Source organism: Chamaea fasciata, unplaced genomic scaffold (assembly GCF_029207755.1).
Source record: "Chamaea fasciata isolate MVZ Bird 193981 ecotype frontalis unplaced genomic scaffold, bChaFas1.0.hap1 SCAF_4, whole genome shotgun sequence".
NCBI classification, from domain to species: Eukaryota; Metazoa; Chordata; class Aves; order Passeriformes; family Sylviidae; genus Chamaea; species Chamaea fasciata.
Window position 1 is genome coordinate 3,997,105 of NW_027094089.1, and position 25,921 is coordinate 4,023,025.

Sequence of the window (25,921 nt, forward strand, 5' to 3'; positions counted from 1 at the left end):
TTTCAACCTTGATGTGAACCTTGCTTGTAAGGTGAATGCAGCCCTAAGAAAAGCTCTGGTGGATGGCCTCTCCTTCTGCTCCTCCCAGCTGCCTTTTGGGGTGCAGTGAGAGCTCTGGCTACTTCTCAGAGTGTTTTTCACATACATAATCCTCTCCATCTTTAGGACATGGCTCACTATTTTCAAGGTTTAATCCTCTTTCTCCCTTCGGCTTTGGTTAGGGAAGGTTTGCATTGCACAATGATGCTTGCTGAAACAAGATGATGGTTTGGGATTCTCTCTTGCCTCAGGGCAAGTTTGTATTCCTGTCAGGTCCACACACAGAGCAGTGACATGGGTGTGCACCCAGCAACACCCCCAGCACTGACAATTCTATCCTTCCTGGAGGACACAGTGCACCAGAAACCTGACTGTCAACAGGAGCCTGTCATGTTTCCTTTCTCCTCCTTGCAGTGATTAACCTCCAGCTGCCTGGGGATGACTGCTGGCCCCAGGCTCACCTTGCTTACCTTAGGCTGTGGAAGCCTACTTCCAAGGTTAACCTCATCTCTGTGCTCCAGGGCTTTTGCAGTATATTACACATTACAAAATTACTTATCCTATCTTCACCACTGGTTTAACTTCAGTCTGCTCTTAGGGGACTCCAAGAGCTTTAGACCCAGCTTTCACAAGTTACTCCCATTGCATTCTCACTTGCTGGATTATGCCTTTTTTCTGACCCGGAGATGGGGCAGCTGAGAGGCATTTTGAAAACTTTTACTCCATTTTCAGTCTCAGAAGGGTGAGACAGTACAGATGTTACAATTCATGCCATCACAATCAGAAGCAAAACTTCTTCCTAATTCCAATACATTATAAGCATTTCTCGGCCTATCAGCTTTTGCTACACAATGCTGTTAATGCCTTAAAGCCAATCATCTAAAATCACCCCTTGTGGGGTAGATGGTTTAAGATTTTGGTCTCTCAGCATATTTGTAGTTTGTAGTTATTGTAGTTACATGTATGTAGATACATGTAGTTATTAGTATGTAGTCATGTTGTAGTTATGTGTAAAGGTGTACTTAGTTTATTATTACAAGGCCATCCTTTGAAACTTGTTTCCAGTTCAATTTCTCTCTCAACAGTGTCTGTCCTATTCCATGGCATATCAAAGTCAACATTTCTTATCTCAAAGTTTGCAAAGAGATGCACACTATGTGAGCCTTCTGTCAAGCTTTGAAAATTCTCTACAAATCCATCTCCCACACCCACTAGGCCTTCTAGAAGAACACAGTGGGTTGACGTTGTTCACCCCACTCCAGCAGGACAGGACAGAGAAATTGTGAAGGCAAAAATGAGAAAACAGATTGAGACAGAGACTGTGTAACAGGTAAAGTGAAGCTACACACAGAAAGCAAAATAAAGAATTTATTCATAATTCCCTAGCAGCAAGCAGAGCTTTGGCACACCAACAGTCACTTGGGAAGACAAATGCCATAACCACAAATGTCCCCGCTTTCTCATCTTTTCCCCAGAACTTTTGGTGCTGGGCACAATGCCATCTGGTTTGGCAATATTGCTGTGGTCAGTTGGGATCAGGTGTGACTCCCTGCATTCCTTCAGAGCCTCTCACCCACCTCCAGCCTACTCACTGGCAGTGGGTGCAGGAGAGGAAAAAGGACAAAAAGAAAACCTTGATGCTGGAAAACCCTGCTCAGCAACAGCCAAAACACTGCTGTGTAACCAATGTTCTTAGTCACAAATCCAGAACACAGCCTCATACAGGCTGCTATGGAGACAACTAATTTCACCCCAGCCACAGCCTGTACAAAACCAGAAAATCTAGATCTTGGCACCAATACCCACAAGAAGTGAGATCCACAACAGCCAAATAAAGACCAGCTCTGAATCACTGAAGGGTTTGTATTGGAAGGGATTTAGCATTAATTTCCAACCCCCTGCTGTGGGCAGGCGCACCTTCACTTGGTCAGAGAACCACAGAATTTTTTAGGTTGGAACAGAATTTTAGAATCGAGTCCAACTCTAAACCTAATATTGTCTAACAGCTTGATGAACCTGACATGTTTCGGGATTCTTCCCTCCTGTTGTGTGGCCTGATGGCACACAGTGAAACAGACATATGATGGAGTTCTCTTCTCCCCCTGTATCCTCCTGGAGGCCTCTCTCCATGGACACAGTGCACCAGACACAACCTGGATGTCAACAGGAGCCAGACATGTTTCCTTTCTCCTCCTTGGAGTGATTAACCTCCAGCTCATAGCAGGCAGCAGCAGCAGAATGGAAAAATTATCTCTTCCTTTATTATCCACCACCAGAAACATAAGGTCAGGGTACTCAAAGCCCGATCCAACCTGGCCTTGATCACTTCCAGTCATGGTCCAGCCATAACTTCCCTGTTCCAGCATCTCAGCCCCCTCACAAGAAATAATTTTTTCCTTACTCACTTTATTCTTCTGGAGAAGAATTTCACAAGGTCAGTCCATTTTCACAAGCTGGGACACCGAGATGCAATTAACCATGCCATAAAAATCATGTCAGTTACCAATCTCCCCCAGGACCATGGAGTGAAGGACCACAAGCAGGCAAGTCCATCGTGCTCAGCATAAGACAAGGCAAACAGGTCTGGCTCTCCTAGCTCTGCACCTGGTACCACAACACAGTTTGCCAAATTGCTTCCTGTTACCTCCCCCTAAGGAACCACTGGGCTCCAGGAGCAAATGGAAGGCAAAACTGCAGTATGTGTATGCCATAGGCTGCATCACCCTTAAAATGCAATCTCAGACACGTGGTTTTCCATGGAGAAGCTGCCCTAAAAATGTTCCCTCATCCTCAAAACAACTGGGCAATGTTGCTACCTTCTTTTGCCCAGCACTGACTGCCCCATCAGTGTTTCACCCTCAGTTCTCACCCACCCAATGCACAGGTATATGCACAGGTACAGTGATTCTGCTAAGGGTAAAAACTTCTTTTAAAAGGTACTTGAATGGTACATAGAGCAGTCCATCTCACTCCCCATCTTTTTTCTGTGAGGATTGGCACAGCTCTGTGTGAGCTGGTCAAGTTTAACAACACTAGAGGTTAAAATTAGTTAAACTTTTGGGAATACTGGCTCTAAAATATGCTTCCTTAGTGAAAAAAAAAAAAAAAAGGCAGGTCTATAAGGCACACGGAATGACAACACTGGCAGAGTTTCTGAATTAACAGAATTGTACTTTTTGTAGAATAATCTTCGTTTTCGCTCATGAAAACTCTTCTTGGGTAAATAAGTCGAAAGAGCTTAGAATTCCAAGTTAATTCCTCATAGCAGTTTCTTTTCATATCTAATAATGCACTCTACATTTAGCATTTAAAATCCAGGAAACACAGGCACACAGCATAGAAAATTACATGCAACTTTACTTTTGGCTTTGGCAACACAAGCTTAGGAAGGGGACCAAGTCTCAAGCCACCAGGCTGGCCAGCTCACTGAAATATCTTTCTTGGAAACTGTTCTTGCTTTGAGAGGTGTGGAGGAATAAATCATAACGTGCATTCCACCAAGGCTCATACTAAGTGATCAATTACCTGATGTTTTTCATGGTTTTCTCTGTCTGTGCTGTAACTTAATGTAGTCCCTTGATTTATGATGGCCCCTCAACTATTGACACACAACCCAGCCCTTGAATTATCTGTTAACACACAAAATCACTAAACGAGTAATTCCAACCTTGAAATTATCTCAACAACTTTTCAAAATGCAAATTATGTGATGAAATCATGATGCAAATTGCCCATTACATAACTGAGTGGAGTAATCTTCCCTCACTACGGGAAAGACATTGAGGTAGTGGAGTGAGTCCAGAGAAGAGCAATGGAGCTGATGAAGGATCTGGATCACGAGTCCTGTGAGAAGTGGCTGAGGGAGCTGGGGTCTAGTCTGGAAAAAAGGAGGCCCAGGGAGAATACCACTGCTCTCTACAACTGCCTGAAAGGAGGCTGTAGCCACCTGGGGTTGGTCTTACCTCCCTGCTAACAAGCTCAAGAAGAGGAAATGGTCTCAAGTTGCAGCAGGGCAGGGCTACACTGGATATGACGAAAAAGTTCTCCACTGGAAGGGCAGCCAAACATTGGAACACACTGCCCTGCACTGGCAAGTGTTGGAATCTCTGCCCCTGGCAATGTTGAAGAAGGTGGAAATGTGGCACTCAGGGACAGGGGTCAGTGGTGCACCTGGAAGTGTTGGGTTAACCACTGGACTGGATGAGGTTTGAAGTCTTTTCCAACATTAATGACTTTAGGATTCTAGGCAGAGGAGCCCACAGGGATGGAATGAAGTTGAGCTCAGGAAAAGGGCCAAGAAAGCTATCCTGCTGTTTCTCTGTCTCCCATTAACTTGCCATTATTTTAAATCAGCAACAAATTCATTTTCCACATGTCGAGACCGTTCTGTTGTGACAAAAAACAGGCAGCAATCTTCCTGTCTTTCTCCTGACCCATAAGCTCTCTCATTCTACCTTTCGCTCTGATCCTGCTGGATAGGTGGTGAGCATTTTCACTCTTTGCCAAGGCTATCCCATCATAAGTCTACTTATTTCGTTCAATAAAAAATCTCCTCTTCCAAAAGGCAAACAAGGAGAGGAATACAAAGTAATGACTTTACATACTAATTAAGGTACTTAATATCAGGACTTAAGACTGTCCTCTAAACCCCAGAAAATGTCATTGGCAAATGGGCTTTTGAAAGTTGCAAGTCTGCCAAAGCAGAACAAGTTGAAAACTCTAAGGCTTCAGGAGCTTTTTGCTCCTTTATGCTCTTTTTGTTTCCTGGGAAAAGAAGTTGACAGAAGTTTGTGAGCCCCTTTAAAATGCATTTACTCATGCTGTGAGATATTAGTCCCGTGAGACCCCAAGTGAAATTTAGGTTTGAATTTGTTTACCACTTGCATCTTATACACGTGCTTTAAAGTTAGTCCACAGGCTTGGGAGAGACTTTATCACTCCCTACAACTGCCTGAAAGGAGTTTGTAGGAAGGTACGGATTGGTCCCTTCTCACAGCTGACAAGTGACGGGACGAGAGGAAATGGCCTCAAGCTGCACCTGGAGAGATTCAGGTTGGACATTTGGAAGAATTTCTTCACTGGAAGGGTTGTCAAGCATTGGTATGGGCTGCCCAGGAAGGTGGTAGAGTCATCATCTACAGAGGTGTTTAAGGAAAAAATGGAAGCAGCACTCACTGCCATGGTCCAATTGACAAGGTGGTGCTCAGTCATAGGTTGGACTTCATGACTTTGAGATGTTTTCCAGCCTAAATGACTGTGTGATTCATTGCATTAATCTCAAGAAGCTAAGACACAGATTTGTGGGGTGAAAGACTTTTTGCTGTTAATTTATACCATGAGTGAACGGAGAGTGCTGTATGCTTAATATGAAAGCATTTTTGATTAATAGATGTAATAAAATTGGATTTGGTCATCAAGTATGTGACATGAGTGAGGAAAGATCCTGAGTTTTAGTAACCTTTCATCCAGTCTACATCTAGCTGAACCTCTCTTCTGCTGGCGCTATTTCAAAGTGATCATGGCTGGATCTGCAGAGCTCTGCTCTGAGAACTTGACAGGTGACCCAGAGCTGAGATAAAGGCCTGGTCCCACATTCCATTTCCCTGAAACAGACTCACAGGTGGGTGAGATGGATTTTCAAGGGAGCTGAACAGAATTTAGGTGGGTGGCTGGGAATAACACATTCGCCCTTCATTTCTATCTTTGTTTCTCTCCACCTCCTCCACCTGTCTGACCACCTGTTGTCAGTGTCTGCTGCATCTTATCTCCAACAGCTGCAGAAAAAGGTTCTTTAGGATACCTTTAAGGTATGCAGGTGCACCACAGATCTTCCAGGCCCACAGTGACAAGCAGCTCAGCAGCTGCAGGATTACATTTTCTTTTACACTGCTGGTGAGGGTGCTTGGAGGTGCTGTGGCTGTGAGGCCACGTTTGCTCACCTGTTTTTTCTAGAACTACAGGGTGATGACCACTCTGGGACAACATTTATTTTCTGGATTGCACTATGGCACAGCTTCTCAGACTGTGGAGCAAAACTACTCAGAATAGCAGCAGCTGTGGAATTTGAGAGAATTTTTACTTCAAGACAGAAAATTAACATCCTCTTAGGTTTTATGAGGCATCTGTAGTAACACTATTATGCACCTCAGCTAGACAGAAAATTTGTACCACCACAGAGAGAAATGAACCTTAGAAAAGACCCCCTTTTAAATGCTATAACAGATTTTTTTACTCATTTTTACTTTTTCTTAGGTATCTTTCCCAATATTACTTTTTTGCATACTAACTGCACGATGATCACACTAACTAAAGCTGATCCATATATAAGAGAAAAGTAATTTTTAACTCCTTGAAGCTTAGGAATGCTTTTAAAACCATTCCTCAAACTTTTTGTTGACTATTTTCTTAGTTCATCTCAACACAGACCTCTTATCTGCAATCTGGGGAGTATGCACAATGTGTGTCCACTGTGGCAGCTCCCTGGGGCATGGTTCCCTTCTATTATAAATATATTCCCCTCATGGATTGCCCTGCACCTCTCAGGTCACCCCTGCTTGTCAGTACTCCAAACTACCTCTGGTACATCGGGGGTGATACAAACCATTACTGCCCTGGGAGGGCACGTAATGCCATTTCTCATTTGCAGCCCTTGGCTTTATATAATTTATATTATTTGTAGTATTTTTATAATTTATATTATTATAGTATTTATATAATTTGGGGGGGGGGGGGCTGGCAGGGGTTACCACAGCTGTGTAGATACTGATAAAGGAAAGACAGACATCTGCCCGTGTTCTATGTGGCACGAGGGTTTGTTACACAAAAGACTGCTGAGAGAAAGGTCACATTTATAACTCTGTTTTCGGTATTGACAGGAGCAAACCCAGCTAGTACATACTGGGCATTTCCATCACTTTTTGAAAACAGAGGCTCCTCTGCCTAGAAATGGTGCACATCCCACCACGTCCAGATGAGATTTCTGCCTTTCCAAACCAGTGAATCACACCTGTTGGTCCTCTGGTAACAATTTTTAACCCAAACTGCTGCAGGAGCTGAAGCCTGGCCCGCAACGCCCCGGGGCGTCAGCACCTTTGCTGCTGCTGTGAGAGACAGACTGGAACATTTCTGGTGGGGATTTTGCACAGAATCCACTGCACATGCCGCCTCTCCCTGGGGAGGGGTGTGGGTGCAGCCAGGATGATCCCTGGTGGTGCTGCCCACCGGCCTCCGACTCTGCTCCCTGCGCTGGCAGCGAGCCCTTTTGAGATTTGGGTCCCTCGAGATTTGAGGTCCTCAAGATTTGAACCAAACTTTGCAATGTGGTGGTTTTGGTTTTTTTTTTTTCCAGTTGTTAATCGGTAGCTGTAGCCGAGCAGTCATGATTAAGCAATCGCACTGTGAATGTTGCATGCCTGGCTCATCGTTTGTTCTGAGGAAAAGACAGTCTCGGGATGAAGGGACTCTCTGGATGAGAGCCGCCAGGATTGAGGTCAGCAGGGCTGGGCAGTGCCCGAGGGAAGGTAATTCCAGCAGGGAATGCTCCTGACCACTGCATTGACCACCAAACCCCGACCCAAAGGGAGGGAAGGACCACAGACTGAAAGGGCTCTTCAGGAGAAGCAAGAGACACAACTAGCAAACAGCGCTCTGAGTACTAATTAGCAGAAAAGTTTTACAACTTACAGCCAATAAATGCTGATTTGTTGAAACGTACAAACAGTGCAGAGGCCTGATGATCATGGAGCCAACCTCTCATGGGTCACCTCCTGAACCCCGGAACTAGAATAAAAGGCAGAAATGCAGCATCACAGAATCCTAGGGGCTGGGAGGGACTTTTGGCGATCAGCCAGCGCAACGTCCCTGCTGAGGCAGGGTCACCCAGAGCAGGTGACACAGGAACATATCCAGGTGGGTTTGGAATGGCTCCAGAGACACTCCACAACCTCCCTGAGCAGCCCATTCCGAAGCTCGGCCACCCTCCCCACAAGGAAATCCCGCCTAGCCCCAGCGAAGCCCAGAACGGGCTCCGCCTCCGAGACCCGCCCAGCTCGCGTGAGGGGGCGGGACATTTCTCAGACCCCGCCCCCAGTGGCGGCCCGGTCCCGCCCCCAGTCGCTCCGCGTCCCCGCCGAGCCGCCAGGGGGCGCTGCCGCCGCTGTGCCCGCCGCCGCACGGGCGGGCGCGGAGGGTGCGGGGCCGGTGCGGGGCCGGTGCCGGAGCTCACGATGGAGGCGCCGCCGGTGACCATGATGCCCGTCACGGGCGGCACCATCAACATGATGGAGTACCTGCTCCAAGGTGGGCGGCCGCGGGGCCGAGCGGCGCGGGCGGCCGCGGCCGGGGGCGGGCCGGGGCGGAGGGCGCTGGGGCGGGCGGAGGGAGAGCCCGGCCGGGCCCGAGGGCAGGCGGTGATCCCGGCGCTGTCTCCGCAGGGAGCGTGCTGGACCAGAGCCTGGAGAGCCTCCTGCACCGCCTGCGCGGGCTGTGCGACAACATGGAGCCCGAGACCTTCCTGGACCACGAGATGGTGTTCCTGCTGAAGGGGCAGCAGGCCAGCCCCTTCGTGCTGCGCGCCCGGCGCTCCATGGACAAGAGCGGGATGCCCTGGCACCTGCGCTACCTGGGACAGCCCGAAATCGGCGACAAGAACCGCCACGCCCTGGTGCGCAACTGCGTGGACATCGCCACGTCCGACAACCTGACGGACTTCCTGGTGGAGATGGGATTCCGCATGGACCACGAGTTCGTGGCCAAGGGGCACGTCTTCCGCAAGGGCATCATGAAGATAGTGGTGTACAAGATCTTCCGCATCCTGATGCCGGGAAACACGGAGAGCATCGAGCCGCTGTCGCTCTCCTACCTGGTGGAGCTCAACGTGGTCGCGCCCGCAGGGCAGGACATTGTTTCTGATGACATGAGGAACTTTGCCGAGCAGCTGAAGCCTCTAGTCCACCTGGAGAAAATTGACCCCAAAAGACTGATGTGATTGAAAATCCGGGCGATTAGGGCACTGGGTTTTGTGTTTCGGAAAAGGATGTTTTTCTAAAAATCTTTTTGTGGGCAGATCAGAACAGGGAGAAGGGAATAAAATACTATATATCAGTTTTGTCAGTTGCAATTGCTGAGTGGTTTTTTCTTTCACTCGTGAATATGAAAAAAGTGGACACTTTAAATTAGCAGTGTTGAAAAAAATCAGTAAATGTTAATAGTGATAGTTTTCCTTCTATTGCATGGGAGATATCTTAAAAAGCCTATTTTCTAACACTCTAAAAATGTCAGACTTAATGCAATTCTTCCCTCTCTGTACCCAGATCCCACTGCTGTATTAAGTTTTTTTAGAGCACCATTTGCGTATCCCACCTAGTTGTCCAAGATTTTTCTTTTCAGTAATAGAGGAAGTTAATACCCTTTAGTGCAGGAGGTGCTGTTTCACACAAGCACAAACACAGAAACTGTTGTATAAAAGAGCAACTACCTGTACAGGTCTTCACCAAAGCATATGTGACAGGAACAGCTGCTTGTAAGGGAAAGTGTTTCTTCTGATGTAACCAAGGTTAGAAGTGGAAGAAAATCTAGTAATATTAACATTTGCAAGTGGTTTTCACATCTTTTAACAGTGTTCCATTATTTTCACTGGAATTGGTTAGGATAGTCTTAATAAGAGAGCAAATTACAAGGTACTTTTTATTACTGATTTCTCACAGCTGACAGCTGTATTGAGTATTGAAATGTTCAGTGCTTTTTATTAAAAATTTATTCACATTTTTTCACTAAAAATATTATTAAAAAATTAGGAGCTGATGGTTGAATTACTGATGATTTTGCTTAGCACCTCTCTTGATAGTAGGATGGTTAGTTGCCCAAGTATTGCAGTGGTTTTTCAGTGTTACTTGAATTAAGTTTGAGAGTTTTCAAATACAGTTCAGTCAAAAAAAAAAAAAAAAAAAAAAAAGGTTGGGAAAGGTAAAGGAGCTCATTTAAATTTCTCAGATTCTTTACAGAGGGACAAGCATTTGTCCCACTGCTCAAGTGTACCAACCTCTGCAGAAACGTTGCCACCCTTCAGCAACCCAAGTGCTTTATGAAACAACTAAAGGCAGTAAAAGCTTCAGAACGTTTTAAATAAAGAGCTGCATTTTCAACTGGATCAGCACTAACACCCCACTGCCACAGGCTTTGTGGGGCCTGGGGAAGCATCCAGGACTGGGTGGTACCTGAGCACCCTCAGGGTGAAGACAGAGCAGTGATTTTCAGCAGGGCAGCAGTGAGGAGTCACCAGCCTGGCTGCTCATTACCCAGACTACAAGTATTTCCTGGAGGGTATCAACACACCTGTAATTCTGTTCATACTTGGGCATGACTTGCCCTCACCAAGACAGCTACACCATGCTGGGCCTCTGAGGTGGAATTCCTTCATACACAGGGCATAACTTCCCAGCAGCTGCATGTGCTGGACTGCTCCATGGTTCAGCAGCAGTCCCACCCCAGCAAATGGGAATCCTCAGGGCTGTTGTCACATTTTGCCACTCTTAGCCCTAGTTAAGAATCACTTGCTGCAGACTTGTACAATCTGTGACTTATCCCTGGGCACACATTACGTTTAGGATGTCTTGCAGGTGACAGCAGGTTTGACTGCTGATTGACCCAAATTAATAAAGAATAAAAAATAAAAAAAGAATAAAAAAGTTGTTATTTTCAAGGAGAATTAGATTAAACCCTGCGAACTGCAGCAATCCACAGTACCAGGCTTCCTTATGCTGGCTGTAGTTCGTGCATAGAAGAGGCAGGTGTGCAGAGAGATGAGCTTACTGCATCAATGGCTACAGCTGAGGACACCTTCAGGTTGCTAGTGCTCAGCGTCTCTTTCTTCTAAAAAAATGCATTTTTCTCCTCCTATAAAACTTGGCTTATGAAAGGTGGAGACTGAAGGTGATTAGTATTAGAAATACACACCAGTAAACTGCATGGCATAGCCCTAATGATCATTCATCAAAGGGTCAAATTATATTGTGGTTACACAGAAATGCTCAACCTCTCCTTACTGGAAAGTGTAATTTTTAAATTATGCACATAAGTTATGGGACCTTGATTGTGAAATGTGACCTTTTTCTAAAAATATTTTTTTCATTTTTATTTTTGGGAATTTCTTTTTGCCAGGTAAAATAGTGCATTCTCAAAGGTCAGAGGTTACAGACTCAATTTTTTGCAATTTATTACAAGAAGCTGATAGAGCTGAGTTTAAGATAAGTTTTGTTTCTGTTCAAGTAATGGCTTCTATTACTTCAGACTTCCTTCAGTCCCACATATCTGTAAGATTTCTACAATTTTACTGATTGTCATTTAAAGAAGTAGAAATCATTGTGTAACAAATAAAGGTAGGGTTGTTATTGATCCACTTGGCACCACCTATTTCTACTGTTAAGAAAACTTGCTTATGGAAGGTCATTCTCAGTTACTAAAAATTATTCTTACTTTGAAGAAGCAGTAGGGTTACCCTTTGGCACATCTGGATTGCTGTTCTTCCCAGACTTCACAGAAGTTCCCAGAATCTTGTTATTCTGTACAAATCAAGAGCTGAGATACTCTGGAAGTGTTCTGTATTATGACTACACTGTACCAGGACACCTTTTAACAGCCCCCTGATTGCTTGCACAAAATGAACTTCTCAATGTATAAACTAATATGGCATTCAGGTTTTCATCTCAGTCATCTCAGTAACACAAGTAAACTGCTCTCCTGTTAAATGTTTTCCATGCACTAGAGTATTGTATATAACTTCATTAATGATTTAAAAGTTGGTTAAAAAGGTAAAATATTTTAAGTTTCTCCAAACACTGAAAAGTTAAAAATAACGAGAAGTCGAGATTTTTCTTCATAATTTTTAATATTTTAATTTTTAAATACTTGTTTTAAATTCGTGATTGTAACATGTAAGAGCCAACTTCTTTTAATTTTTAAAACTTATCATTAGGATCATAAAGCTATTATAGAACAGTTACAACTCTACACACTCAAGGTACTCAAAAATATGATTCATGTTTTAAGTCTGTAAATGAACAGTGGCAATTCAAATACAGCATTATCTGTACAATTTGACAAAAATACAGGTGGACAATCTGATTAAAGAGAATCTGCACAACTTCAGATAAGCCAGCTCAGCCCAATTAAGTAGAAGGTAAGGTTTTTTAAAAGTGCATCACATTTTTCACAGATGATTTTGTCAAAGATTTTTCAGGTTCTCAGACAGAATAACAACGACCATCTCTTCCTAATTCCCAGTACAAGTTATATCAAGTCACATCCTTCAGATCTAGTTTGGCAACATCCGAATTCTCCAAACAGATGCAGATATCCAGAGAACAATATCTGATGATTGCTGCATTTTCAGCCTTTTGAACTGGTTCAGCTTATTAAACAACCATTCTAGAGTCAGAAGCTGCTTCTGCAAAGACCACCACAGCTGCATTAACACTCCATCTGTTAACAGGAAGAAATGAACTCAGAGTGCACAGACCTGGCAGTGACTGACAAGAGGGATGGGCTCAAGAGACAGGGTAAATTGTATAAAACCACAAAAGCAACATTCCTTCCAGAAGAAAGGATCTAATGACTACTCACACAAGGACAATCTGAGAGGCCTACTGCCTTTTGAAATTATTTTTTCAGAGGTCCATTAATAATGATTTCTCAGTCATGTAACTCCTTCCATAGTCTTCAAAAAGCCTCTTACAAATCCGATTGGGCAGGGCTAGCTACAGTGAAGTACCAGTGCCTTTATCTAAAAGTAAAACATACTCTTTACAAATAGTATCTGTAGTGTCATTTTATTTACAGAATAAATCGCAAAAGTACATCACATTTAGTGCAAATGCAACTAATGATATAAGTTTATATACTGCTTTGTAAACTTTCCATACCTTTGTAAAATAAAGCTATCCTATTAAATTAATAAACTTGCCCGTGTTCCAACAATTACCAGAAATGGCAAATAAGGAGTTAAACTCTTCGTATTTTGGACATTTTTTTAAAGTTCCCATCAGTGGCTATGGTGGAATGCACCACTGCTTGGTTGATTGTAAAAAGATGAAGTACATTTGAGGTATAAGATTTTGTTTTTTAACGGTATATAAAATGCTCACTGGTGATATAGTAAAGATGTACAAATTTTCATCTTATTTGCCTTACTAACATTACCATATAGGCACTTTTCTACATATTCAAATGAACAGAAGAACTCTGTAATAAGGCATATTCCATGCACACCATTAGAGAAAGGCAAATAAAAAGGGAAGAGTTATGGAGCATGAAATTTGCATGCGTATGTAATCATGTGTTAGGTATGGTTTCATCTCTACAGAGAAGATGAACAGAGAAGCTTTTCAACACTGTGCAGATCACATTGAATCATTGACCAAATCGTCACTAAGTTACTGTATTTTATATCTTTTCAGGCACCTAGCACACTATATCAAATAAATTTCTCTTTCAGCTTTCTTTTGAAGAAAATATATCTGAAACTTTTTTCCTCAAGAGACACAGTTTAGTGAAACACCGAGCAGTCTCTGAAGTGTTTCCAACTACAGGACATGGATAAAAGACCTCACAGTCAGTACTAGACTGACACAGTCCTCTCCTAACAAGTATCTCCCAAATCGAGGGCAGGCAAACATCTGACACTTAAATTTTCGCAGCAGATAAAGGGAACTTTCCAGTAAAAAACTATGTATTCTTATAGCTCTGATGGGTTTTTGATCAAGAAGCAAATAATTTTCCACATGAACCTCATAGCACAGCTTTATTGAGATGAGGAAAACACATGCAGGATCTGAAAATAATGTACTCATCCTCAATCTAGACTGGGAATGTTGTTTCAGGTAATCCAAATTACTTCAATAAATATTATAGTGTACCTTCTCACAGTTTTGGGAAAGCCCCAGATATTATCCAAGAAAGCAGTCCACGCAGATAGCATGGACAGATGTCCCCTAGGTTTTAGGCAGTCTCTTGCCCTCTCACACAGAATCTTTCTAGATATTTCTGGATCATGTTTAATAACAAAAATTCTGCAGCACATATTACATAACTAAAAAATACAATAGAAATATAAAGATATCTGGAAAAAAATAAAGCTTTTCACACTCTTACTCCTTCAGAACTAAAGATCGTCATAAGAGTAAGATAATAGAAAAGGCAAAGTCATAAGGATATTGACAGCCCTCAGATATTAACTGGCATTTTATGTAACAAGATGATTCATTATAGAAACCAGCAGCAATGAACTGTGATTATACAAAGCAAAACAAAACCTACCAACAAGTTACCTAGGTTTTACTGAAGCCACTCCTCTCAACACCCCCAAAATACTACACAGATTTTTGCGCATATAAAGCACATACAGTATGCTATATGTGCATTTGTCTCTTGTGCTTTTCACACATGCACAAAAACTGCAGAAGTATCTCAGGAAGGTTGACAATGAAATTCTACAACTTGTTTCAAATTAACACAGTAGCCCATGTAGGTGATTCAAAGTTGTACGCGGTCTTCTTCTAAAGCAAGCAAATAAAAATAGAGCCATATACATGTTATCAATACATGTATTTATAATTACACACTGATTCATCAAGAAAGTTAGCAGGACAGAGCTATTGTTAAATATTCAGCCCCATGGTGTTGCAACACTTCTTCACTTCAGTATACAAAGCCTAGAACCTGGGCCATAAAAAGACTGTAGATCCTTCGTTCCAGCATGGAGTGCTCTACGCATGGTCACTTCTCCACTGTGGAATGCTCACCCAGTCTTGTTCTGATTGCTGCAGGTAAGCAAAGGAAAGAAAACAGCACTGAAAAGTTTGTATACTACCAGTAAAATTAACTCGTTAAGCAGCTAAAGTATCATCAGGACTGGTGTGATCATGTGTTAACTGTTGGCTTGTGATGCCATGTTTTTAATGCTTTACCTACACTAGTTCTCTAACAATTTATATTTAAAATTGTGAATCATTACACAGGTATCTGTCACAGCAGAATGACACAACTAAGACTTTTAGAGTCTGACACAGTAAATAGAACCCAAAAATAGAAGCAACCTATGTCACACACAGAAGAAGTGATAGACACTCATCTTCAGATGTGACTGGATGATGCTAACGCTATGTAACACTAGCACAACTAAACAGAATTCTGTGGTTTGACATGACACTTATAGAAAATGAAATATACAGCAGGAGTTAAAACTAACAAAAATTAGTTAAGGTTTATTTAACACTAAGACGCTCAGATAACCTCAAAGTGATCAAGGAATTGTCTTCTAATGTCATATCATCATCCAACTGTTCAAACAACTTTAGATTAGCCAATAACTTATACCATTAAAAATATAACCATTGACTTCAGAAAGCATCTGGAAATCCCTTTTCTTCCCCAGGTTCATCAGAAAGGCTAAAAACTTAAGTCACAGTCTTCTATACACTCTAGTTAATTCATGTTTGTCTGTCAGTGAAGTTCCGTTAATAAAAATCCTAGGTCAAAACTATTCTGTTAATATAAAAGAAAACTGAAATGTACTAATAGTCCATGAAATATGCAACTGTAAGAAGAATTTCAGTTATAAAAACCTCATGAGTCTCTAGAGTAACTTCAGCATGTATTTTTTCAGAACAAGTGCAAAATGCCTGTGACAACTGAAAAAAAAGAGTACTTCAGATCCTTTTACTTCTTTGTAAATTGGACCTGTATGCAAAAACTTGCAAGACCTATAAAAGTCTATGCAAAATGCTTGCTAACTTGTGCAGCCTGTACAAACAAATTATATGATGGTTTTAAAAAAGTATATTGCATACTAAAGCAAGCACTGAAGCCACGCTAATCATGTACGACATTTCTAGATTTTATACTTCCATTTGGCCTTTAAAATGGTGAATCAAGAATTTTAAAAGCATGTATACCTGCTAGTACTAGAATAAAATAGGCTTTCCTGCTGTTTTCTCTTGTACATACGATGTAAAACGCTTTAAGAACTTTGGGTATTCTCGTTTAGCCACTGCCCGTAGCACTGATGCTGGTGCCCATCCTCCCGGGTTCACTAGAGGTAAACAGAGAGACAGACACTGAAATAGAGCAACTCCACTAAATGCTGAAAAAGTAAATTTTAGTTCATTACTCCTGCAACTCTTCCTGAAGTCACAAGAAAGAATTACCAACAGCAAATTTTTTTTTAATGCCCCTAGGCTTGTGGTGTAGCATTTTCTATTTGTAATACTCACACTGAGTCCAGATCTATGATGCCATTATTCAGAAAATATTATTTAGAAAACATTAAATATGCTATATGGTGAGTCTTGGGAAAACACCCAAATAGAAGAGGATATTCTCTATGGGCTTCCAAGAAACAAGAGACTTGAGAGACTTCTTATTTCAAAGAAAGCAGAGTCAGTTTTACTTTTCAATAATTACTGTATTTGCCTGCAGAACTGCCCCATCGGCAACACACTGCAAATGATTATAAAGGATTTAAACAAAACTTGAGCTGATTTTAAATTACATTTTCATTCACAGGGGAATGTTTCATGTTGCTGAAAAAGCTATCACTTTGCATATTGTCAGAGTTCAGAATTTAGCAGTGAAAATATACTTTTTAAGTAATTTGGAAACTAAAAAAAAAAAAGTAAAAAGCCGAGTGAGCTACCCTGAAAGTGTTTTGTAGCTCTGGGAGAGAAGATAGTATATATCTCCAATACTACAACACATTGCTAAATACTGGGTACAGCAACAATACAATTTGGCTTTGACAATTTTTTCAGTCAATGCCAAGGATTCTATCAAATGATTCTATCAAGGATTCTATAAAAAAAAAAAAGAAGAAGAAATGTAGACTAGATTATACAGCTTGCAAGCATCTTCCTACAAAACATATTTACTCCTTCTTGGCATCAGGGGATAAGAACTGTATCTTTACTATCAGCAGTTTTTCAGCCTAATGAGGTGAATTGGGAGAAAAAAAAAATTACAGTAGTACATGAAAAAACCCAACATACCATTACTGAAACTAAAAGGTATGCCAAGTCATTCCAGTTGCAGACATTTATGCCCACCCTCCTCCACCCCAAGGTTATGTACTTAGGACTGAGCTACACAGCTCTTCCATTTATTCCTCCCAGAGTACCACATAATGAATGAGTCCATTCACTAGTTCATGTAGAACCTTAATTTGAGACCTTTTGAATGTGATGAACACAAAGGTGATGCTATAAATCTATATATAGATTTAACAGAAAAGTGAAAAGGCATCAAGCACTTTTTTTTTTTTTTTTTTTTTCTGGTGCCAGTATTCAAATCCCCCAAATTAACATCTATCATGAATGTCATACTGAAAAATTTTATACTTACCATTAGCTACATATGTAATCTTGCACAGAATGTTGTCCCTGCTTATTTCCTTGTTGCCCTCTGGTGGGCTTACTAATGTCTGACAAATCATAGCAATATTTATTTTGGCACGGACACACCGATTGTTCAGCTGCCAAAAATATGAAACATTGTAAGCCTTATAATGAATTTGTTTCAGTAAACTTGAGCATGAATATTTTTCCATCATGAAGTCTAGCACACTCTAGATGCTGTATTTCTAAGAGTCTACATTCTAGCACTTACATGGACGTAACATGAAAGTGAGTAACAAGAATAATACATGGTGGATAGGGAAAGGATCTAAAATGTTTGAATCTGAAGTTTCTGCTAGCTTAACACATTATAAGCTAATTACTTCAACTGTTGTGACAAATCACTAAAGAAACATTTCAAGAATAATGTATCAGCATTTACAAATATCAGTTAATTTTTCCCTTGAAAACAGGCTACAGAACAGCAATCCAAGGAAAACAATCATTGCTATTATCTGGTAGAACCAAGGTAAAACTGTGTAAAATGGAGGCTTAACCATATCCATAATTATACAAAACTACTCTTACATTTGACTATAACTAAGAGATATTGATTTGATTCCATACAAAATAACCTTAATTGTTTAAAATGTTTTCACATGTCCAGAAATTTTACTTCCATTCTGCTGTAACACCTTAGATCTGCCAACTGAAAGATAAGGCAGGAAAGCTTTTGGCTAAGAATGCCTCCATCAAGTAAATTTATCACCGGGTTTAAATCGACTGTATTTTTATAAAAACCTTCCATCTCCCTCAGAGTAGCACTGCAAACGCATTTCCACAGAACAGAAAATCCACCTTTAAAGCAGAACTTCACAGAATCAAAGTAATACTTACAGGAGCACTGTCATGCTCCACAGAGAAATTGCATACAATCCATGTTTCTGGATCATTTTCACTGAATGCTGGTATCTTTCTGATGGCAGACAAATACAGCACATCCCTCTGAGAGGCCGGCCACACTCTCTGCAGAGAAACACCTCAACATAAGCTTTTCCAGGTTTAACTACTATCCTTACTTAAAATTAAAAACCAAGTAAGGCAAACCAGGTCTGTTATACTATTAAGTTAAAGTTCATCTTCAAGTTAATGATTTCGTTCTGAAAACTGAAAGAGAACATAGCTGTTGTAAACAGGCAACAGAAATTTCATGTTCGCTACACTTCATAGAAAAAGAAATTAGGGCAAAACTTTAAGACCTTTGAAATACAGAGTGCCCAACTGCAGTGAATTTTTCAGTTAAAAAAATAGGAAGAGGCAGCTACCCTCCTGTACCCTCAACCTCAGGTTTGCATTTTATAGTTAATACTTTTAAGCTACAAACCGAACTAATGGTTAGGTGTATAGGAATGCATCTACAGTTACTTATGTCCCCAGAGAGAAAGAGAGAGGAGGAATGTATTTAAAACAACTATTACTTCAAAAAGACAGATATAGCAAACTGGTATTATCCAAGAGAAAGTTACAGAAGTGAAATGTGTGACAAAGTAAGAAAATATACAAAGTTATTTTCCTGACATTCAATAGGGAAAAAAAGTTCTGTTTTTTACTACAATCGGTACAGATGACACAGTTGTTCTTATTCAAAATTATGAGTCCTCTATTAAAGATGCTTTAATATAACCGCAGTACTGGTAAAGTTATCAAAGAAAAATATTGGTTTTAACATCTGAATATACTAATACTTAGAAAAATGCAAGACTAGGGATGAGTATGTACATTTCATTCCTATAATTGTTTTAGGTCTTTACATTTCAGTTGTTGGGTTACAATTCAAAGGAATATTTTTATAAATGAACAACAAAACCATTTTGGGGGGAAAAAAACAATTAAGGTACAAAAACAAATGTTGTACCAACAATTAAAAACACTTGCATTATGAGGTGGTATGCCAACTAATTGTGGTGAACAATAACCTGCATTTTTGCAAAAAACCACCTGATACAGTAGTGTAGGTTTCTTCCTTGTAGTCAGTGGTGATTTATTTCTTCTGTTTGTTTTGGATGACTGGCCTTGCTGGCAGTGATATAATAGTGAGATTAAAAGCAAGGCCTCACTTGCTGCTACAATCTCTATCAGACACACGCACAACCAATTATGCTCTCAAGAAAAATTTGAAAAATTGATGGAAGTTGCAGTTTAATAGAGAACTCGTTGTGGAATATTGTCCAGAACAGTATTTTAAGTTGTTAAGCCAGTAAAGTATTCAGAATAACATTGGAACACACATGCTTCAGCCTTTTCAGTAAGGCATACAAATGAAGTGTTATTACCTTATGTGTCTGGTAAATGATGATTGCATTATCAGCTAAATTTTCCACAACATGGAAATTTTCAATTGTTGCTAAAAGGGGTGAGGGAAGGAAAAAAAAAAATCCATCAGTGAACAGTCACAAACAACAGGATAATGCTATAAATACTATTCTTGCTGATAAACCTGCAAAGCTGAAGAACCAATGCCTTACTTTCCCAGTCATTACGAACATCAACGTTCCAGAAGTAGTGGCAAACTTCATGACCTGTTACCCCTTTAACAGCATGGGTTGCTTTCAGAGGATCTAGAACTATTCCATTCTCTTCCACTTCTCGTCTGTACACCTACAGCCAAACACAAAGAAAGAAATGTAGAACAGAAACTGTCGGAACTGTTAATGTTCTAACTGTTTAATCACCTTAAAAAACCCCCAAACCAACAAACCACTTACCTAGAAGATAATCACATCAATAATTTGCCATGAAAGTGTTCTCTGGTAACATCCATTGAAGGAATTCTTATGTGGCAATTCACATTAAAATAGCAGGACTTCAAAGTTCCTACTCCAAAAATTATTAACCTAACTTGTTTATCACTATCCATATGGATTCATAAGCACAGTGGAGCAGTCAACACAAGCTTGTTACTGTTGTTATTTTCGTACATAGAATTTACGCATTACTTTGATACCAAGCTTTAAGTAGGAGGGAATGAGAAAGGAATCTGCAAAGATGAATCTATTGCAAGAGTCACACAGAATTTTGTATGAATATTTTAGAAGCCAAAGCTCTCATGGATCCCCAGTCCCAACCTAAACAATGCTATTCCCAGAGCAAGTTTCAACAGCATAACTTGGTGATTGATAGTATTTCCAGCAGTCATAAAACAATTTGGGTTGGAAAAGACCCTTAAGATCATGGAGTCCAGCAGTGGAGATAACACTGCCAAATGAACACTGTAAGTATCTGTCTTCACAATGTATCATCTTACACGAATTAACCAAATCCGAAACATTTACCTTCATTTCTCCTTCTTCTACCACTAGCTGCCAATTGGCATCTCCTCCTACATCTTGCAAGGAATATGTCATGTGGTTTTGTACCATCTCTTCCACCTGTAAAGGAAAAAGAAAAATGGGCATTTTTGACTCATCCCTTTCATCTTTTTCGAGAGATACTGTACAGCATTGGAAGTCACAAGTTAATACTTCAATTATTGTGCAGGAATTTGAATGAGAGAGCTCTCTGTTAGGTTAGGAACAAACAAATAATGCTGGTCTTTTTAAACAAAAACCAAAATCTTGATTCAACTTCCAACTTCATTCCTTGTGGGTACTTCCTATCCTGCCTTTGTACCTTTAAACTGTCAAACCTCATCACTTCTACCTAAAACAGTTCTTTATTTCAGCAGATAGGAACTGCAAGTATCTCTAAATGGAATTGCAATGCACTATAAGATATTCACTGAAGAGCATTTAAAAAGCTCAACAAAGGCAGGGGGTTAGGGAGGAAGACTGACAAGCTCTGAAAAGCAAATGCATATCAAAAGTCCTATTGGAAGATCGGTGAGGAAAACAGCAACAAGCAAAGCATGCCTGCTCTGTTTCAGTGGCATCTTTGCACAGTTGACAGCTAGAAAAAAAAAAAACCCAGAAATGCCTACACTCAAAGGATCATGATGGTACAGAGATTCTATAATTATAAAATGCTCATTCAAAACTTATTTGGATAGAAGCTGTGCCTTTTTTGTTACAGCCAAATATTTGCTGTATTTTTATCAAACTGTGAATGTGAATATCTCATTTTTTATTCCATATAATATTCATGAAAATGGGTATTGGGACACGAAGATTATACTTATTTTAGATCTAATACATTTTTCTGTTTCTTTGGTTCCCCACCCTTTTCCAAATGCCCCAAATAAAAACAGAAGCAAAATCTTAGGATATTCATTGCTGTGTAATGCTTCAAATACTGAAAAGACTTTAATAACTTTTTTCCACCCAGAAGTAGATGACTACTAAAACTTGTCACAACAAGCAAGTCCACATGACTCACAGCATTTTCCTGAACTACTGGAAATGACTTTTTTTTTTTTTTTTCAAAAGGAAAAGCACTTCAAAAAATTATTTAGTTGACCCACACAAAGATTAGTTGAAGTGTACAATCACAAAATTAACAGTCCGAACCCTTGGGTGTTTTTGCACAACTTAGAAAAACCTGAAACCTAGTGTGCAACAAAATACATAAAACATATTTGGGCAAGTATGAAAACAAGTAAAAAGCAAAATTAATCATTAATCTTTTTTTTTAATATGATACAGAATTGAAACATGTTATTTACTGTTAATTTAAGGGAGTAATTTTGTTTGTACTACGTACTCAACAGGCAATACACTTAAGACCAGAAAGAAAAAATGCAATTTAATCAAATAAAACTCTAGAAGTATCACATGAAAAAACAAAATCCATTACGTGGAAATCATAGTTTCTCTTAGTTTACTGAGCACAGACTTCTCTAGACAAGGAAAAGTTATCAATCCAGGTTTTGGGTGCTTTGGTTTTGAGTTTCAGTTAACAAAAAGCACCATCAAGATTTATGTTTCAGCTTCTAGACAAGCTAGCTTTTGTTACTAGCATTTTTCCTACAAAAACTTCTTTTTTTCCAGGTGAAACAATGACAGTACAATGCAAACCAGGTAAGAATGTGGGCTGTTTAAGTATTCAATTTAATAGCTCTAGCTCACACTTCTTTAAGAGAGGAATCCTTGCCATACCTTCAGGCCCGTACATATTTTCTATCCCACCTTTTAATTAATTAATTAAGAGGTGCGATAGAAAATGCTTTATACATTTATTTTTGTGTTTTGATATTTTTGCTTTATGTGCTAAATGCAAAGAGATGATGGAAATATCAAGGAAAGAAGAGAAGGAGGCATCCACAGGAACGCAATCTAAACAGACTCCTGCTTCACCAGGAAATGCTGTATTTACACAATCTGCTTGTCCACACTGTCTGTACAAACTCTGTTTAGTCTATGCCCTGGTCACCATCTGTCAACTGCATCTATTTCAGAGGCACAGTCAAGACTGAATGTTTCTCTCCCACCTGAGAGACTCACTATTACCTCTGGGTTCCTAGCTGGCTACAAGAATAGTCTGCAAAAATACCTCCATACAGCCTTGATCTGAACTTTGAGTGGAATGTTCTTCCCTGTGAAGGGCTCAGAATCTATTATAAAGCTGAAAGATCTTTAAAAAAAAAAATGATCTTAGCTCCCACTCAACTGGCAGAGACATCAATGCCTTTCTAGAGGCACACTGAAGAAATAGCTCCCATCAGAATAGGTGTTTATACTTCTCCATGTTAAAAATAGGGTTGCAAGTTGCTACTTGTCCTTTTACTGATACCAAAATTCCCTTTATTCACATGAAATCTAGGAAAAAAGTGACATTTATTAAGAATCAAGATATTAGCTTGCCTTCCTGAAGCCAAATTGTTAGCCTGGGGACAGAGGCAAATTTTTAATGAACTTTTTAATACAGTCCACAGCAGGTAGAATGAAAAGGTTTGCTATTCTCATCATGCTCTCTGTTGTCTTGTTCAGTAAAACAAACTCCAGAGCAGGTGGAATGACTTGTTAGTCAGGCAAAAATTTGTTTTACGGAAAATACTTGGAGGGTGGAACTGCATGTGAGGATATTCATACTTTCTGTGGACTGTGAGTCCATTAACTTAAAACTGGATTAGGAGGCCCTCCATAGTATCTTTCATGCAGCATAATCCATGTAGGAGGCAAAAAGAGCAATTTTACTCCAGTCCATTTGAACCTGATACTTAACCACAATTTGCATTATTGTGAAAAGGACCTAGTCCACCTCAGGTTTGTTTTAAAGTGATCAGTTCTGCAGTCACAGTGGTGCTCTACAACTCCGGTTTACCATATAAATGCAGAAATGTTATCAGAGGCATAAAAGAGGTGAAAATGAGGACGCCAGCAACTGGCAAATATGAGCTTCCCTTATGCTGAACGATCTCTGCACCCACAACCTGACAGAGTACTAGTTCCTATCTTGGCAATCAAAATTGCTTTCTATTCCTTATTTTTCCCTTACTTCATTATGCCTCACTTTATTGCCTCGCCTCCCAAAGAAAAAACAACTTAGAAAACACCTCAACTACTGGGGTACCAATAGATGGGCCTATCAATGTCGTGCAATAGGACTTGGATATTTTTTACTTTGCAGTAAGTTCAGATATCAGAAATAAAATGACTGCAGAAGTCTTGGAATTTTAGTCCACTAGGCAAGTCCTTAAGTGTTGGTCCTGCTCATGAAGCTGGTAGTAAGGTCTGCAGATAATAAAATTCCAGGCTCTGTTAAAAAAAAAAAAAATCCATTCCTGTTTGGAAAAAAAAAATAGATTGGTCGGAGCTTTTCACTTTTCCTAATAGTTTAAAGAACTTACTGAAGAGCAGATACCAGAAGGAAGCTCCATATTCACAATCACATATGGACCACAGACGGAAAGAAATAGCATGAATAACATATCTGAACTACTGTTTTGGAGACTAAAATGCAAATACTTATCTAATTCTACTCTAAACTATCATCCTCCTAGGACGCACCTGAAGTAATTTTGTACATTACTGGAATATGTCATTATGGTGACATTGACATATTCAGGATGTCAGACTTAATTTCTGAAGGACAAGTGAATATACATAAACTCTTCAGTATGATTTGTCATACCCACAGTCTTGTTGGTTAACTTGTTTAATGGCCTTTTGGTAAGCAAACTAGTCACAGAGGTAAAAAATGGTAATAGTGAACCATAAGATTCAATGTATTAATATCATTACAAATAAATACTTAGGACAAAATCAAACTTTTGATTTAAAAGCAAGAAAAACTGTTCTATCTGAAGCAAAGATCATCTCCAGCCTTTGTAAAACACGTTATTCTACTTTCACTATAACTAGAGATACAAAATTTTCAAACTATAGGCATTAAAGCTACTGAAGTAAACCAAATAGTTTCACAAGATTTGGGCCTCTGCACAAGTGGTATGCATGCAAGCTGGATGTAAAGAAAGACAACCATTTAGTACAGGAATAGAGAACTCCTTTGTTTGTCTCAATGTACTAGTTTAAAGCAAGCAGTGATTGACATAACAAAAAAAAAAACAAGAAAAAAAAACAAGAAAAAAAAAACCAAGAAAAAAACAACAAAACCCAGGTACTAGAGAAGAGGATGAAATAGAGCAAAGATATGCAACCCCCTTTTGACACATCAATACAGTACCTGGGCGCTGAATCTGTGAACATCATCAGAGGCACTGACTAGATCAATGGAAGACATGGAGGAAGAGCGACTATAGGGCTACCAGAGACAGACAAAGAAAAAACCAAGTAATCAGAACAAAGGCACAACAGAGCGTTCAGTACCAACTTGCAAGCACAAGATAATGAAGAAAAGGAAAACAAAAGCACCATAAGCAGCGAGCACAGCAGCAAATGCTGGTTTCATGCACCTATTATATATTATGCTCCCAGTGTAGCCCTGACAGGAGCATAGTGTTTCCAGTAACATTAAAAAACAAGTCAACTGATTCTGATACAACCAACTGGATTTTTCTTTTTTTTTAAATAAAAGCCATTCAATGAATCTGGGTGAAGGTATCTTGAAAACACTGGAGTTAGCCAATGGGGATTTTTCTTTTTTTTTCTGCCTGACAAGCCTCATACAAGTAAAGAACATTCTAAACAGGTTCTCAAATCACTATTTTTCAGCCAAGACAAAAAGCAGTCCTTTTTCAGTTCCAACTACTTTTTTTGAAAATGAGTAGGCCACTGGAAGTTACTAGAAACACCGAAAAAAATCTCACCTACCCATACAAAATATTACATAGAAACAGCACAGAGCAGTTCACTATTCTGAGAAGATCAGGATAAATATCTCACCGTTTGCACAAATCGATGAGTTCCCACAGCAGAATATGCATCTCCAGCAGGTAAGGATGTTGCCCAGTGTAATCTAACCTTTTCACTTTGGGACTGCAACAACATAGGTTTAATTATTATTAGTCAGCTGCAACGGGGTGGACTGTGAAACAAAGTGACTCATGCTCAATCTACATAGTGACTACAACAACTAATGCTGTCCCTGACAGGCATGAAGCTGTCATC

At 40.0% G+C, this 25,921-nt stretch overlaps 2 protein-coding genes across 3 annotated transcripts in view; one reads left to right on the forward strand and one right to left on the reverse strand.

The window, feature by feature from the left end:
- The first annotated feature begins 8,194 nt into the window (after positions 1 to 8,194).
- Positions 8,195 to 10,389, forward strand: MED18 (mediator complex subunit 18). Its single transcript, XM_066182270.1, has 2 exons — positions 8,195 to 8,337; positions 8,472 to 10,389. The coding sequence occupies exons 1-2, from the start codon at positions 8,265 to 8,267 to the stop codon at positions 9,023 to 9,025; spliced, it is 627 nt and encodes a 208-aa protein (XP_066038367.1). The 5' UTR covers positions 8,195 to 8,264; the 3' UTR covers positions 9,026 to 10,389.
- A 3,417-nt stretch (positions 10,390 to 13,806) lies between these two features.
- CERT1 (ceramide transporter 1) overlaps positions 13,807 to 25,921 on the reverse strand; it is an 83,867-nt gene continuing 71,752 nt past the window's right edge. The window contains exons 10-18 of one of the 2 annotated variants that reach the window (XM_066180749.1): positions 25,697 to 25,789; positions 25,038 to 25,115; positions 20,753 to 20,848; positions 19,946 to 20,078; positions 19,754 to 19,824; positions 18,318 to 18,446; positions 17,428 to 17,557; positions 15,987 to 16,123; positions 13,807 to 14,852 (exon numbers count right to left, since the gene is read on the reverse strand). In XM_066180749.1, coding sequence (XP_066036846.1) covers positions 15,996 to 16,123; positions 17,428 to 17,557; positions 18,318 to 18,446; positions 19,754 to 19,824; positions 19,946 to 20,078; positions 20,753 to 20,848; positions 25,038 to 25,115; positions 25,697 to 25,789 — 858 coding nt within the window. In that variant the 3' untranslated portion in view covers positions 13,807 to 14,852; positions 15,987 to 15,995. The remainder of the gene's footprint in view (positions 14,853 to 15,986; positions 16,124 to 17,427; positions 17,558 to 18,317; positions 18,447 to 19,753; positions 19,825 to 19,945; positions 20,079 to 20,752; positions 20,849 to 25,037; positions 25,116 to 25,696; positions 25,790 to 25,921) is intronic. The other variant, XM_066180750.1, reaches the window with a different exon arrangement.